Consider the following 14992-nt stretch of genomic DNA (forward strand, 5'->3'; position numbering starts at 1 on the left):
CGAAGGACTCCTGTTTGGCTTTTTTTAAGAGTGAAAATCTGCTGGTTTACGTTATAATAATGAAAAAAATTAACATTTTTCTGCTGGATAACAGGTTAGAAAGGAGCATTAAGTTTAATAATTAAAATTTCTGCTGGATTTTAGTGATGCATTTTTCGAAAGGTGTGAAGATTCTGGGTTGTTTTGCCTTTAATTACCTTGTGGCTGGTGAAGTTAATTGTTCTCACCTGGCAGGTACCTAAGCTCCAGTCTTGCCTGAACTCAGTCTAAGACAAAGGAATTTGCTGTATCGAAGTAAGTCTGGACAACTTTTCAACATTTTTCCTTCCTCTGGGCTTCAAAAGGTGCATATTCTGCTTCTTGTTCATTGGGGGGGTTGGCAAACAACTAAAGATGCATTGCTGCCACCCGGTGGTAAGAAAGGTGGACAGAATCGCCCAGATAAAAAAAAAAAGGATTAAATCTTCCTTTCAAACTAATAACTTCATGTCAAAAAAGAGAAAAGATTGTACACATTTTTGTTTTCTTGCAAAACCCTAATGTTTTGGGAACGTGTATTCTGGCTGGGCCCAAGCCATTATCTGTAGTGGATTTGTCGTGACTCGCTGTGTGGAGCAGCCAATCAGATGCCAGGATCTGTAGAAGAGCCACGCAAGTCCCGCCCACTTTTCAGTTTAAATTATTTCATGACCGCAGCGCCTGCAGGAGCCGTGAAACAAATAAATACACAGTAAAATTATTAAATAAAATTTGTTTTTTATCATTTAAATCCATTATTAAAAAGATTGATTTAATTATTTCATGGGACATTTAAATATTTAATTGCATATTTCATGTTATGTTTAATTATTTAATGATATTTTTCATAATGTTTTTAAATAATTCATGGGATATTTACACATATGTATCTCAAATTATATTTATTTATTTAATTTTTTCACTCCTAACCCTCCATATTTTTTAGCTATTACACCTTTAAAAGTATTAATTGAACACTGTAGCTCAGGCAAAATAAAAAAAAACAAACAGTTTTGGGCAACAACAAGAGCCATTTGACTCAGAGTAAACATTTTGCATCTTTTTTAGTTTTTTGCATGTCATACATGAGGGTCCTTGTATACGTTGCAGGTCATAGAGGATATGAAAATTCTTAGCCCCGCTGCACAGAGGGATTGTTTGTCTCTTTTGTGTGAGTTTGCTATTTGATCTTTGGGTTCATGCAAAGTTTTTCTGCCGACGGTTGTTCGTTTCCTGCTTTTTAGACCTCCATCAGTTCACTTTGGTGTGAAGACACTGAGCACAGAACCCATAATCAAAGCAGACCCGGCTCCAGAAGAATTTAACTGGGGGGCTGAGGAATATTTTTTAGGGGGGCATTAAATAGTCATTTTATTTTATATAAATACATTTAAAAAAACGTTTATGTAACCTTGCAACTGAGATAACCATATGTTGTTTATTAATACAAAACAAATAACTTAAACAGGGACATGTAGTCATCAGAAAATGCTGAGAAATTATGCTCAGGTTTTCATAAACAATATTTGCACAAGTCTTAGAAACTAGCACTGCGTTATAATCATTGTGTTTAAAACATTAACACCAGAAACTTGAAGGCAATTGTACATGAACTTCTCCTGAAGAGAGGTGGAAATGTTTTTAAAAAATACAGAACATTTTTAACATTTACACTCTTTTGTTAAACAAACCTGACGTGATGCAAATAAAGAAAACTTCACCCATCTTAAAAAAATTACTGAACTCAATAATCAGATTCTGGAGTCAAGAATCCCTCATTTTAATCGCCTCCAGCACCCTCTGCTGGTTGAATTGAGTCACTACATTGCATAGGTTCAACTAATTTACTTGGAGTTGTAATCTGTCTTGGGGGAATGGAGTGTTAGGGTTAGCCCTCTGGCGCCGGGTCCGAACCAAAGTGTAGAAAGACTCACAGTTTGAGAAATCACTAATTCGCTCAGGATCGGCCATCATTTGTTAGAATTTAAGGGGATGTGAGGGTTAGGGTTTTCCTCATGATGCCGAATCGAGAGAAACAGGTTCTCGCTTGACCGATCTTCCTCGGAGTTGTTCTTAATTTTCCAGCCTTTGTCAAACTGACTGACTGCTCCAGCAGAAAGCATCTTTAACAGTAAAGACACCAACAAAGTATGTGCTACTTCTAGAAAAACCTGATTCCTCACTTAATGATCTGTAAGACTTGCATGTTCCTGTCAACAAAAGACACATCGCACCAGCTGGGCTGCTGCCAGGAACTGTAATTACAGGTCTATTACAGATTATGTTTGCGGTATTCGGAGTGAGAACAGGAACAGCGGATAGACTTGGCTGAAATTTATGAACTGACGGAAACAAAGAAACAAAGCAAAATGATTTGGTTCAAACAAGCTTGGAAGCAAACACAATTTTGATATTAAGACCAAATAAGCATGACTCTAAAAGGGACTTCAGTTTGATTGAGAATACATAACCTGCTGAATGTCAAGGTAAGACCCAACAGATTTGCTTTCACGAGCGGAGCATTTCGGCTTTCGCCATGATGTTCCCCTTGGTATGTGAAACTTTATTTAAAAAAATTGCTTTGGATTTATTTTAATTGTAATGGACACAAAGATGAGAAAGGGGGAGAAAAGAGCTGGAGGAAAAGGTTTGAAGAGAAAAAGAAAAGCATAGAGATAAAACAAGTCAACACCCTTGAAATCTGCCTCGGGACCTGCAGAAGGAGGAAACAAAACAAAGAATCCACAATGAAAATAAGCATTTGAGGTATATAATAATAGTTCTAACTTCAATGGAAAGTACAAGAAGGTATTTAGTGACAACCGCAACCCAACTGAAGGTGGATCTGACAACCACCTGAATCTATATGGGGTTCCATTAGTGCCAAAAATAAGTAGATGTCATATGTGTAGATGTGTCGTTGATATGCAGCGAACGCATATGCGACATAGACATATGCAACATCTACATGTGCATCATCTACATGCAGCATAGACCAACGACATAGACCAACGACACATAGCAACGACACATCTACACATATGACATCTACTTATTTTTGGCACTAATGGAACCCCATACACACAGGTATCTAGAGTTATGGGGTTCCATTAGTGCCAAAAATAAGTAGATGTCATATGTGTAGATGTGTCGTTGCTATGTGTCGTTGGTCTATGTCGTTGGTCTATGCTGCATGTAGATGATGCACATGTAGATGTTGCATATGTCTATGTCGCATATGCGTTCGCTGCATATCAACGACACATCTACACGTATGACATCTACTTATTTTTGGCACTAATGGAACCCCATATGCAGCATAGACCAACGACATAGACCAACGACACATAGCAACGACACATCTACACATATGACATCGACTTATTTTTGGAACTAATGGAACCCCATATATGTGCATCTATAAGGATTCTCTCTAAGAGTATTTGGTAGTGAGCGTGGGGGCCAACAGATCCACCCCCCAGGACAGGAGGACGGCATGAGGAAGAGCGAAGGCACAGTGGCCCCCCAAGACCGGAGCCCCGTGGGGCCCCCGCAGGGACAACCAGACCCCACCCAGGAGGGCAGCAGAGGCAAGTCCCAGCCGCCCCCCAGCAGCCACAATGCAGAAGCCCCAGGGGGCCACAAGCCCACAGGCCCCGCCGGCAACCCACTACGCCAGAGCAGATCCGGCCATGGACAGAGAGACCCGAGCCCTGAGGGCGCACCACCTCCCAGCCGAGGCCCGACCGAGCCAGGGGCACCCAGGCCCCAGACAAGAGCCACCCACGCACCGACGGGCAGAGGCACCAACCACCTGTGGAGGGGTGTGACGGGGAGAAATAGGCTGAGAACCTTTTAGAGTCAACCGGGTTCAAGATGGCTGCCACAGCCACCTGACCCTCAAAAACACAACAGTAGCTATAACTCAGTCAATTGCACAAATATTGTGCTTACATTTTGTATGGTTGCAGTGAATAAGTAGTTCATATTACAATATGCCTTCCTTTAATAAATATGAGGTTTTTGTTTCAAAACGAAAAGTAACTTGAAAAACTCGTCTTCATTTGTTTCGCTTCGTGGGACAAAGAAAGTAATTTATTACTTCTGCTGGAGGAGTGCTGACAGACAGTTTAACAGAAACACTTGGCGAAGCCAAAAACGAATTATATAGATTAAACTTTTCTGGGAGTGGTGACAGAGTGAGGTTTCTGCCAAGTCACTGGGTTACATTCTTAAAAGAACAAGCTTTCTCACTTTGAAATGCTGGGAAAATGTTCCGGTTTGTTCTCATCTCTCTGAGTTGTTACTATGGTGCACGTGTTTTCAGTCACGGGCGCAACGGGAAACTGGTTTACTTGGCTGGCAGAGAAATATGCAGGTGCTCGTGCAAATGTGATCATCTCAGTTAGAGTTTGGCAAATGGCATGAGGGCGATATCATGGGGAAGTGCTTCTGGGCAGCCGAATATAGTCGAGATTTATTCTGAGTTTTCTTCAACAGTGTCTTTCTCGTTGCTGCTCTCCCATAAAGCTCAGACAGCTCACCTGCTGAAGCTCGAAGCTCCTTCAGGAGGTCCCAGGTGTCTTGGTGGCGTCTCTCAGTCTGTGAGGACTGAGCTCTTGTTAGATTTACACGTGTCTCATATTCCTCCCCTCTCGTGTTGGCTTTAACAGAACTCCTGCGGATGTTTAGTGTCTTCTAAACTGTTTTGTTTCCATCCCCTGACTTTTCGATAAGCTATTTTTTCTGAGTTTATATTAGGACAGCCACTTCAAAGGGAATGAATATTTATAAAATCACTTATTTTAAATGACATATTTTGATTTAATTGGTATTACTCTGTAGAAATTTGATTTCACTTTGACACTGAAGGTTCTTTTGACAATTCTTTTGTTAAAAAAGTCCGTTTATATTGACTACAATTGATTTATGACAGCGTTCAGTTCTGTAGTTCTGTCAGCTTGTGAGATTTCTAGTCTCATTAATTCCGTGTTTGGTCTTCATGTGTTTCTGTACTTAGATTTAGTCTTGGGTGTTTCTAGTTTTAGTTATCAGCCCAGTCTTTATATTCAGTCTCCCATCAGTGAAGCATTGTTGCAGTCATGCATTGTCCGATTGTCCTTGTGTCTCCTTGCTGTTGTCTGAAGTTTACCTTTCGTGAGTTTGCTGCCATATCAGCCTTTTGTTTTTGTTTTCTTTAATGAAAGTATTTTAGTTTTTCGACCTCCTCGTGCTGCCTGCATTCTGGGCCCGACCTTCAACCACCCAACCTGATCATTGAAGTTTTTTGGCAAAGATTGTGATTCTTATTTTATCCAGAAGGTTGGAGTAATACAACACTGACAAACATGTAGCACCTAAAAAGAAAAGAGTAACCAAACCTGCCATGTAAAAGTCAGAGTTACTGATAAAAAAATACCGGTTTTTACTGTCACAGCCCACATGACTGACTTTGTTAAATAAGTAAATTAAACATGTAATTATGTTAAAATGTTAACAGAGTTGAGAGTTCATGGGTGCCGCCCAGAGAAACAATTTGCATGTGGGTGTGTGGTGAGGTGCTGTGGATTAACGAAAAATAACAGGCTTGACAGACATCAAAGACATGAAGAGTGAGTGAGATTCTAAAAGAATGACATAGTTAACAAACTTTGAGAGGACTAACAGGTGAAAAAAGGAGGAAAGAATGAGGACACAGCTGCTCTCTGTGATGATCCAACTCCTCTTTTTGGGGAGCCTGCTGACAACTCTCATGTGGTACAAGTTGAACGACAGGTAAGTTGCTTCTGCATCTATTTTACATTAACACTCATAAAAATAAATTTTCCTTTCTGTTGGTGTTGCTGTTTTCCAAACTGAGAGGAACAGATTCTAATTTCTCACTAATGTTTTTACAAATGTTTTTTGACATTCAACCATTTCCTCCTACTCTGCTATTTTAGCTATTTATTTATCAAAACAATCAGCTCACAGAAATAAGCACCAAGAACTTTGGGTTTTGCAACTTTTATGCTTTTATACAAAATATTTTATAATGAAATCTTGACTTCCTTCTGCTGTGAAACCTGCTTTATGATTCTTGTTTTGTTTTAGATTTCTGACATCTTTTCACACTATAGTTTTAGTTTTTAGCTACTGTTCTTCTACTTTAAGTTTCTAACCTTTTGTTAATGCTAGCTATTGTACTGTTTATTTTAGCTTTTAGAAAGCCTTCTTCCTCTTTTATTTTTCTGCCTTTCAGTACTTTTAGGGCTCTGCTTCTTGAAGCTTTTACACCATTTCAACTTCTTCAGCAAAGTCATTTAGCACTCAGCGTTTACACTGCTTTACTGCAGAAAATGCAATTTCTTTAGATATGTTTTATGTTTCTGATGCCACAAAAAGAGCTTTGTGAATTTTTAAAACAGTTTTTTGTTGTTATCATGTATCAAGGATCTTTTCTTGCCTTGCAGGTTAGACTACATGTCATCATGGGTGTATTTATGCCTGAATAGACTTCTAAAGATACTTTGGTTTCGTTTTGATGTTGCAAGTTGTTTCAGCTTTTTTCCTATAAACATGCAAACTTATTGTGATGTAAAATAGAGAAGCTGGACTTCCAGTCTGATTTGTGCAGCACTCTTTGGGAGGGAGGGTGCATTCACCACGTTTCCAGAAGGTCCAGTCATCGTCCTGCAAAGTCAACCCTTGGAGTCTCCAGCTTGGCGAGCGTTTTATGCCTCTACTTCAGACAAAAAGTAGTAACCAGATCACAGCTTGAGCTGACAATGAACCAGTGAGGAAGAGATGGCAGATACTGAATATGAAGGCCTGAGGGGGTTGTTGATGCCATGAAATGTCCTTGCAAATAAATTTGTGCACAAAACACATCACTTTTTTTTATTAACTGCTGGAGTGACCTACCTAAAACACTCAAAGCTTTAATCACAAAGGTAAACTAAATGAATTAAATCATCTGAGTTTCTTTGTTTCTTTTCAAACTCAATAACTCGTGTCATTGGGTTTTTGCTCTTGTTTGACAGGTTGTTCAACCTTTAATACCTTTATTGTATTCCTACTCTTTGTCACATATTTAGAGCTTAAGGCAGCTCATCTGTTATTCATACTTATCATCTCTCTGTTCCTTTCTTCAGTCCTGGTCAAAAATGAAGTAACCAAAATATAATTTTTTCTTGGTCTGATGTGAAATTTTGAACTAGGTGCAACTTAAGACAGGATCCAACTGTGGGGATTTGGGTTTTTCCTGTGTTTTGTTTTTGTTTTATTCTTATTTAGTTTGCTGGTTTGTGTTTGGTTTCTGTCTCATTTTGTGTTTTCACTTTCTCCTCCCTCTTCAGTCTATCTCTCTCTGTCTCCCCGCCACGCCCACCTACACCTGTTCAAGTTTTATAATCATGTCACCTGTTCCCACTTACCTGATTATCCTCAGTGCTTTAAAACCTGGTCATTTCTGTCAATACCCCGCTGGTTCATTGCATGTTTTCTGTGTCCTGATTTCCGTCTCTGTGCCCGTTCCTGTTTTCCATCGCTCCTTGTCCTACGTACTTGTCTTTGTTATTATTTAGTCAGTGCTGCCACGTCAGCTTTTTTGTTTTGTTGTTCAGTTCATTTTTACTTTAATAAATTAGTTTCTTTTTTAAAAATGAGTCTGTGCACTGGGTTTGTCTCCATCACCTCCACCTCACATGACACCAACCTTTAAAACCCTTATCAGCCAGATTGAAAAAGGGAAAGAGCATCAGCAGTGAAGATGCTACTCAATGTACGATAGATCATTTCTATTTTTCTGTTTTTGCTGATCTTGTTCTTGTTTTTCTTTTGTTATCACAGGATCATGAAACATTACAGACGGGAACCTAAAATGAAAAGCGCTCCTCGGAAATCTTGTAAAAACTGCGGGTGAGAACAGACTACAGCAGTTTTTCCTTTAGAAACATTATTATTTATTCCTTAAAGCACATGCATCAAACTCAAGGCCCACGGGGCAGATCCGGCCCTTGGTAACATTTCATCTGGCCACCAAGATAACAAGTAAATGTTATTAGATCTGGCCGTTCATTTTGTGACAAACTGAGTCTATATTGCTTCTCAGTTTTCATTAAAAAATGAGCCTATTTAGTAAAGTGTCCTTGTGGCTTTGAAGCCAAGAAAATTAAGTTTAAATTTTTCTGTAATCTTTGATTTTTGACATGGAAAGTTCAACAGAGAATATCAAATGGGAAATCAAACTCTTATTGATGAACTTGCAGCCAAGAAACAATATCGGATATCTGACTTGAGTGTTGTGCATCATTAACTTAATCTATTTTTCTGTGTTCATTAAATTATGTTTTTTTATAATTCTATGCAACATGCAACTAGGGAAAAGGTATTTGATTATTCCTTTATGAATGATTTGACATATTACATCTAAAACCAAGGTTAATTTTGCATTTCTTTTTAATAACTATTGATCAAGATTGGCCCTTGCCGAGGATCAAGTTTTTTTTCCGCTCCTTTGTGTTACTGAGCCTTAAATCAAGTCAGATCAGCACCAAGTTCAAACCTCACCTTAAAGCACTGAAATATGTTTCTGTGTCACAGGGAGGACATAGAAGAAGTGTTAAAGATTTACTCTCAAACCTGGAAGAAACAGGAGGCCAATTACCAGAACTTCAGGTAAGGATGTCCTCTAAATGTTTATTTGTAACTTTGGTTTGAAATATACAGAGGGGTGTCCTGGACCTCCTCAGAGTTGGGTGCTGGATTTGGTGGAGAGGTGTCCCCCTGTACCCCGTTAAAGTTAGGCTCTGGGGTTGATGGACGAGTGTCTCCATGGACCTCCTTAGAGACAGGTGCTAGCATCTCCCAAAGGGTGTCCCCCTAAAACTCATAAAAATCAGGTGTTGAGATCATGGGAAGGGTGCCAAACTGGATCCCCTCAGAGTTGGGCGTTGGAGTCCTCCTGGACCACCTTGGAGGCATGAACTGGGATTGGTGGAGGGGTGTACTCCTGAATCCCTTCGAAGTCCAAACCATGACTTGGTCAAGGAACCAGCTCAGAGATGGGAACTTGTTGTGGAAGAAGAGTTTCTGCAGATCCCAGGATATGTTGTGGCATATTCCTGGCAGGGAGGATGGTGGTAACTAAGTCCTGAGTTCAGGCTCAGACTTTTATCTCAGAAATTTGGTGGCGTGGAGTTTGACAAGATATTATATAGCATTCACTGTTGGTTTTTGATATAAATTCTAATAGTGTCCAGATTCTTTCTTATGACAAAACTCTGGAAATGTCAGTAATAGATATAGTCTTCAAAAATAATCATGTTTTTTTTTTTACAATAATAGACCTCCTGACTCCAAACAGGAGTCTCTCTGGAAGACTATGGCAATGAACTCATCATACCATTGCCATTCAAATTCAATACTACTTTAGTTTCATTTGCTACACAGGCACCTTTAGTCAGCAGACCAAGTATTAACCTCGATAAATTTTGATTCTGATGCCTCCTGCTTTAGTTCAGGGTAGTCGGCTGGGTCCAGATCTTGCCAGATCCTGCTGTCAAAATCAGTAATTCAAAGATGAAGGACCCCCACACAAGAGCAGGAGGCAGGAAAATAGTGTGCACCAAACAATAGTATTATATTGTGAAACAAAACCAATGGCACTGCACAAGCAGGATGAACAGAACTAGATAGGGCAAGAAATGGTATAAAACCTAAACTAAAGAACATACTAGACTAGGAGTGTCCAATCCCAGTTCTCGAGGGCCACTATCCAGCATGTTTACTTGTTTCCCAGCTCTAACACACCTGGTTCAGTGGTTAAATCACCTCTTCATGTTCTGCAGAAGCCTGTTAATCACCCATTGATTCAAATCAGGTGTGTTGGAGCAGAGAAACAAGTAAAATATGCAGGATGGTAGCCCTCGAGGATCAGGACTGGACGCCCCTAGACTAGACAGACAAGGCAGTGAACAAAGGAAACTGAGATAAGGATAGCAATCAACAGCTGTGGTGATTGCTAAACTAGAAGCTGGTATTCAATAAGCAAGACTACCAGATAAAAACCAGGGAGGGGATTTATGAAACAGGAAACAATAATAACTAGTTCAGTTACAAAAAAAACCCAAACACTCAACAAAGCAAAAGCCACCAGATCACCACAGCCAGTAAGTTACAACTTTGTCAGAGCCAAACTGAAGACAATGCAAAAGCAGTAATTTATTAGTATTTGTATATGCATAAACAAACTTGCTTTTGTTAGGGTCGCATAACAAGCCACAGATTAACTTGTCCTGCAGGTATCTTTTGTTTTACAAATCTTTGTGTTCAGTCATTGACAACAACATTCTTGTGGTTCTCCAGCTCTAAGCTGAGCCTTGAATGCAATGGTCCAGAAATGGCCATCATCACCCAGACGAACACTCCACTGGGATCAAAGATCGTTTATGATGGGGAAAGGTTTAGGACCCTCCAGGTGGACCAAGGGATGTTTAACAACTTTGCAAAAGTAAGCTGTTTTGTTCAAATTTTGTTCCTCTGTGATTTACCACACAGACTATATTTATATACAGTATTTTCCGCACTTTAGGGCGCACTGGATTATAAGATGTACTGTCAATGATTGCTACCATTTTTGAACTTTTGCCATAAACTTTTGCGCATTGTCGTGCACCTCCGAAGTTTTGTAACTATGCACGGACCATGCACACTGTGCTCCATTCAAAATGGAGGATTTTTGTGCTCTAACAGAGCCGGTTCACCTGTATCAACATTTATATGATCCCTCTATGATCCTCAAGAGAATCCCCATAAGTTTAAAAAACAGCAACAACACAGGGCCAACGTTGTCCATAGCGTTTTCGTTGTTTACACAACTTGCGCCAAGTTTCGGTATCGGTAGCACAACCCCCTGCACCACGGCCCCGCCCCCCGCAACTTGAGGAGGCGTTCCTCTGCTACCGACCAAACTGGCTGGTGTAAACGCAATGCATTCTTTATCGAGCTGAGTAGAGCGGAGTGTAGCCGGACTTCTGAATTAGGGCCTGTGTAAAAGGGGCATAAGATACTGAACAGAACCCTCAAGCTCCCAGGCCTCTGAAAGAGGACCTGAGCTAAAATGAAGTGGAACTGCCAATGTAGAATACATAGGGCGAGATGGAAGTTTATATGTAAATATAAGATTTATAAGTCAGATCACAATCTGCATTGCACTATCTGACTTCTGCTTTTGACACTGTGGATCACATTGTTCTTATCAACAGACTAAGAGATTTTTTTGGTTTTTCTGGCATTGTTTTAAATTGGTCTCTGAAATCTGGGTGTTGTTTTTAACAGTTCTTTGTCTAGCTCGCAATTGTTTCTACCATTTAAGGAATATTTCGAAGCTGCGAGCTATTTTATCACAGAAGGAATTAGAAATGATTGTCCATGCTTTTATTTCTTCTCGTTTAGACTATTGTAATGGCCTTCTTTTCTTTCTTTTTTTTTTAATTTTTAAATTTATTTTTTTAATTTTCCTGCACCTAGTGGAAGGCGGACGTGTTTCCTTTCTCTCTGTCTCTCTGTCACCTGAACTGCCCCCACCCGCCCTGCTTTTTTTTTCGAAGCCTCTTTTTACATATTTTCCAAAGATTTTAAGAATATGGATCTGATCAGCTGGTTTCTCAGCGAAATTGCAAACTACTCCGAACTGGCTGATATTCCATCATCAAAGACAATGGCCTCTGGGCTAAATGAAATTTCTGGACTCAGAATATGGAAAAGGTTAAAATCTTGGAGAAGCTGCTCGTTTCGGAACAACAGTTTGGACCTGAAATTCGTCTATTTGGATTCGAGAATGTACCAGCAAAGACTTCAAGGCAGACTCAAAACAAAGTCAGCCTGTTCCAAAACAACTGTTATTATCTACATTTGGCTTCCTGATGTGGCCTTGAAGGCCAAAGTCTTATCAATTCTCCCTGGAATTTATGTCAACAGAAGCCCGTTGCCCTCTTGCCTTTGAACATCTGTGAATGTGATTCATGGACTTTTCTGCCAACACACACACACACAAACATACACACACACAAATGCATCACACCGCCTCCTACCGTCTGGAAACACACACACACATTCTCATACTCATACTCTGCTGTCACACTCGTTTCTGTCATCTCTCCCCCCCCCTCCTCCTCCTCCTTCCCTCTTTCTCTATCTTAGTAATTACTACATAGGCTGTTTAGCGGGTCACTGGTACCATTTAGAAATTCAGTACTGTTTAGTTTAGCTTTATCTTCCTGTACACTTAGTTTAGTTCTGTACATTTAGTCATGTTTAGATCTGTTTAGTTCAGCTACTATTTTTGACTGTCTTAGCTCATGCTAAGATATGTCTGGTTTTACTTCAGCTGTATAGCGGGCCTGGGGTACTTTTAGATAGTTCGGTACCGTTAGTTTTAGTTTTAGCTTAGCTTAGTTCTGTACATTTAGTCATGCTTAGATCTGTTGGTTTAGCTTAGCTTATTTAGACAATTAGTTATCATTGTATCTTGTACCTGTCTGTAATTTTGTTCATTATCATGTTCTGTAACTTTGTCTGTAATTTTGTTCTTGTGTTGTAAAACACTTTAAGTCGCCTTGTGCTGAAAAGTGCTATATAAATAAATGTACCTACCTACCTACCTACCTTCTGGTGGGTCTGAGTAAATCCTCCATGGCATGCCTTCAGTCTGTGCAAAACGCAGCAGCCAGGCTTTTAACTAAAACTCACAGAACAGCTCACATAACTCCTGTTCTGGCTTCTTTGCATTGGCTCCCGGTTTATTTTAGGACTCATTTTAAAATATTGGTTTTAACTTTTAAGGCACTCCATAATGAGGCACCTAAATATATATCAGAACTTCTGAGGCCTCTCTGCCCGTCTAGGCTTCTGAGGTCTGCAAATCAGATGCTGCTGTCGGTACCTAGAACTCATTTTAAAACCCGTGGTGACAGAGCATTTCAGGTGGTGGCCTCGAGGCTCTGGAACGCTCTCCCTTTAGCGTTGCGCTGCTCAGAATGTACTGACTCTTTCAAAAAAAGTCTCAAGACACATCTCTTCAGTCTGGCTTTCTGTTAATTTTGTTCACTGATTTTATATTGTTGTCTCCATTTCTGTTAAGCACTTTGTGATTTTATGTCTGTCAAAGGTGCTATAAATAAAGTTTACTTACTTACTAGTTTTAAATAACACAATGGTCTTGGCAGAGGTTTGCTAGTGCTTCTAGTTATTTATCTTGATTTTTTGTTTCTATTGGTTATGATTCCAGGAAAATCCCTTCCCAAAGAAAAAGTGGCACACCTGTGCTGTGGTTGGAAATGGTGGAATCCTGGGAAACAGCAACTGTGGGAAAATGATTGATTCTGCTCAATTTGTTATCAGGTAAGAGAGAGCTGCCCAGGTGATCATACATATTTCTGTGGAGGTTCCATCTAACATGATCTGTGGTTTTGTTGTTTGTTCAGGTGCAACCTACCTCCTTTGACAGACGAATACAAGAAAGATGTTGGTGTCAAGACAAACCTTGTGACAGCAAACCCAACCATCTTTTTACGAAAGTGCGCAAGTAAATGAATATTGGAGTGATTGATCACCTTAAATAAAATTTGTTTAGTATTCTTAAAATCATATGAATATCTGTAGGTATGGGGCTCTGATCGGACGTCGACTTCCGTTAATGGAGAAACTGCGTATCTATGGCAACTCATTGCTTCTTCTTCCACCTTTCTCCTTTGCCATGAACACTGCTGTATCTCTCCGGGTTCTCTACACCGTTGAGGATTTTGGAGGACCCGTCCAACCTGTCTTCATCAATCCAGACTATCTATATAATGTCAGCCTCTTCTGGCGCTCTCAAGGCTTGAAGGCAGTACGACCAAGCACTGGTATTATAATGGCTAGCCTGGCGCTGGAACTTTGTGAAAATGTGGATCTGTATGGATTCTGGCCCTTCGCTGTTCACCCATACAGTTTCCATGAACTGACTAACCACTATTATGACAGTCAAAAGGTTGGTTCATTCCACGCCATGCCAGTTGAGTTCAAACTGTTGTTACAACTACACAGCCAAGGTGTGATCAGGTTGAACCTGGGGGACTGTGAACCCGATGACTACTAGTCTCCTTAGACAAAGAGCTAAGTGCCTTCTCTGTAACTTCAGCATGAGGCCTAATATACACTATTTTGGGTATTTGTTTAGAAGTGTCGGTGCAGTTAAGTAAAACTGATATTCTTATAGACATATATGACAATGTGCTAGTGTAGATTCTTGGTCATCCAGGACATGACAAATAAAAAAACAAAACAACTGAATTTCTATTCTGTAGCTTAAGACCGACAACTTTGCAGCCAGGAAACACTCATTTGAGTACCAAAATGTTCATAATTTGGACAGAGAAAACAGATGGTTTGAAAAGTAAATAAAGAAGCCATTTGCATCAAATGAGAACTTTAAACAGAGGATGAGGTCTCAGATTTCCATTTTCTTCAACCGAAAATGGAGTTATACCCAGTTATTTTTGCTCTAATTCACATCTTGATGCATGTGACCAAAGCATCTCTCTTGTGAGCCAGGCAAACAAAGACCCTTATGACTCTCTGCTGGGAAAGGAGTGAGTTTTATCTGCATGTAAATTTAGCTGCAGAAACAAAGCATCTTGTAAGGTTTAAAGATTGAAATTCAGATTTTTCAGTTTTGGATTAAGAAAGATCCCTGGATAAGAAACAAAACATTTATTACTGCAGAATCAAAGTGCAGTTGTTTTGTGTTTTTCATTAATTTTTTTGGAGGGGCTGGGGGTTATAAGTTACAATAATAATTACAATAATTACAAAGAAAAATAATAGTGTGACATGTTGCCCAATGTATTAGTAAATGTGTTTAAAATGTTTAAATACTTCAACAGTAAATTAACACTATAATATCCTCCATATCCATATGTTTGTGAAGAGTAAACTTTTAATAAAAACTATT

General features: G+C 39.6%; 1 protein-coding gene across 2 annotated transcripts; it reads left to right on the top strand.

Moving 5' to 3' along the window:
* The first annotated feature begins 2317 nt into the window (after positions 1-2317).
* LOC108237693 (alpha-2,8-sialyltransferase 8F-like) lies at positions 2318-14992 on the top strand. Of its 2 annotated transcripts, none has more exons than XM_037978820.1 (7): positions 2318-2504; positions 7849-7917; positions 8602-8676; positions 10366-10510; positions 13289-13401; positions 13485-13577; positions 13663-14992. In XM_037978820.1, the coding sequence occupies exons 1-7, from the start codon at positions 2497-2499 to the stop codon at positions 14135-14137; spliced, it is 978 nt and encodes a 325-aa protein (XP_037834748.1). In that variant the 5' UTR covers positions 2318-2496; the 3' UTR covers positions 14138-14992. The 2 variants fall into 2 exon arrangements, with proteins under 2 accessions (XP_037834748.1, XP_017274794.1); XM_017419305.3 differs by lacking the exon at positions 2318-2504 and adding an exon at positions 3552-5793.

The sequence above is a fragment of the Kryptolebias marmoratus genome, linkage group LG12 (genome assembly GCF_001649575.2).
Source record: "Kryptolebias marmoratus isolate JLee-2015 linkage group LG12, ASM164957v2, whole genome shotgun sequence".
NCBI lineage: Eukaryota > Metazoa > Chordata > Actinopteri > Cyprinodontiformes > Rivulidae > Kryptolebias > Kryptolebias marmoratus.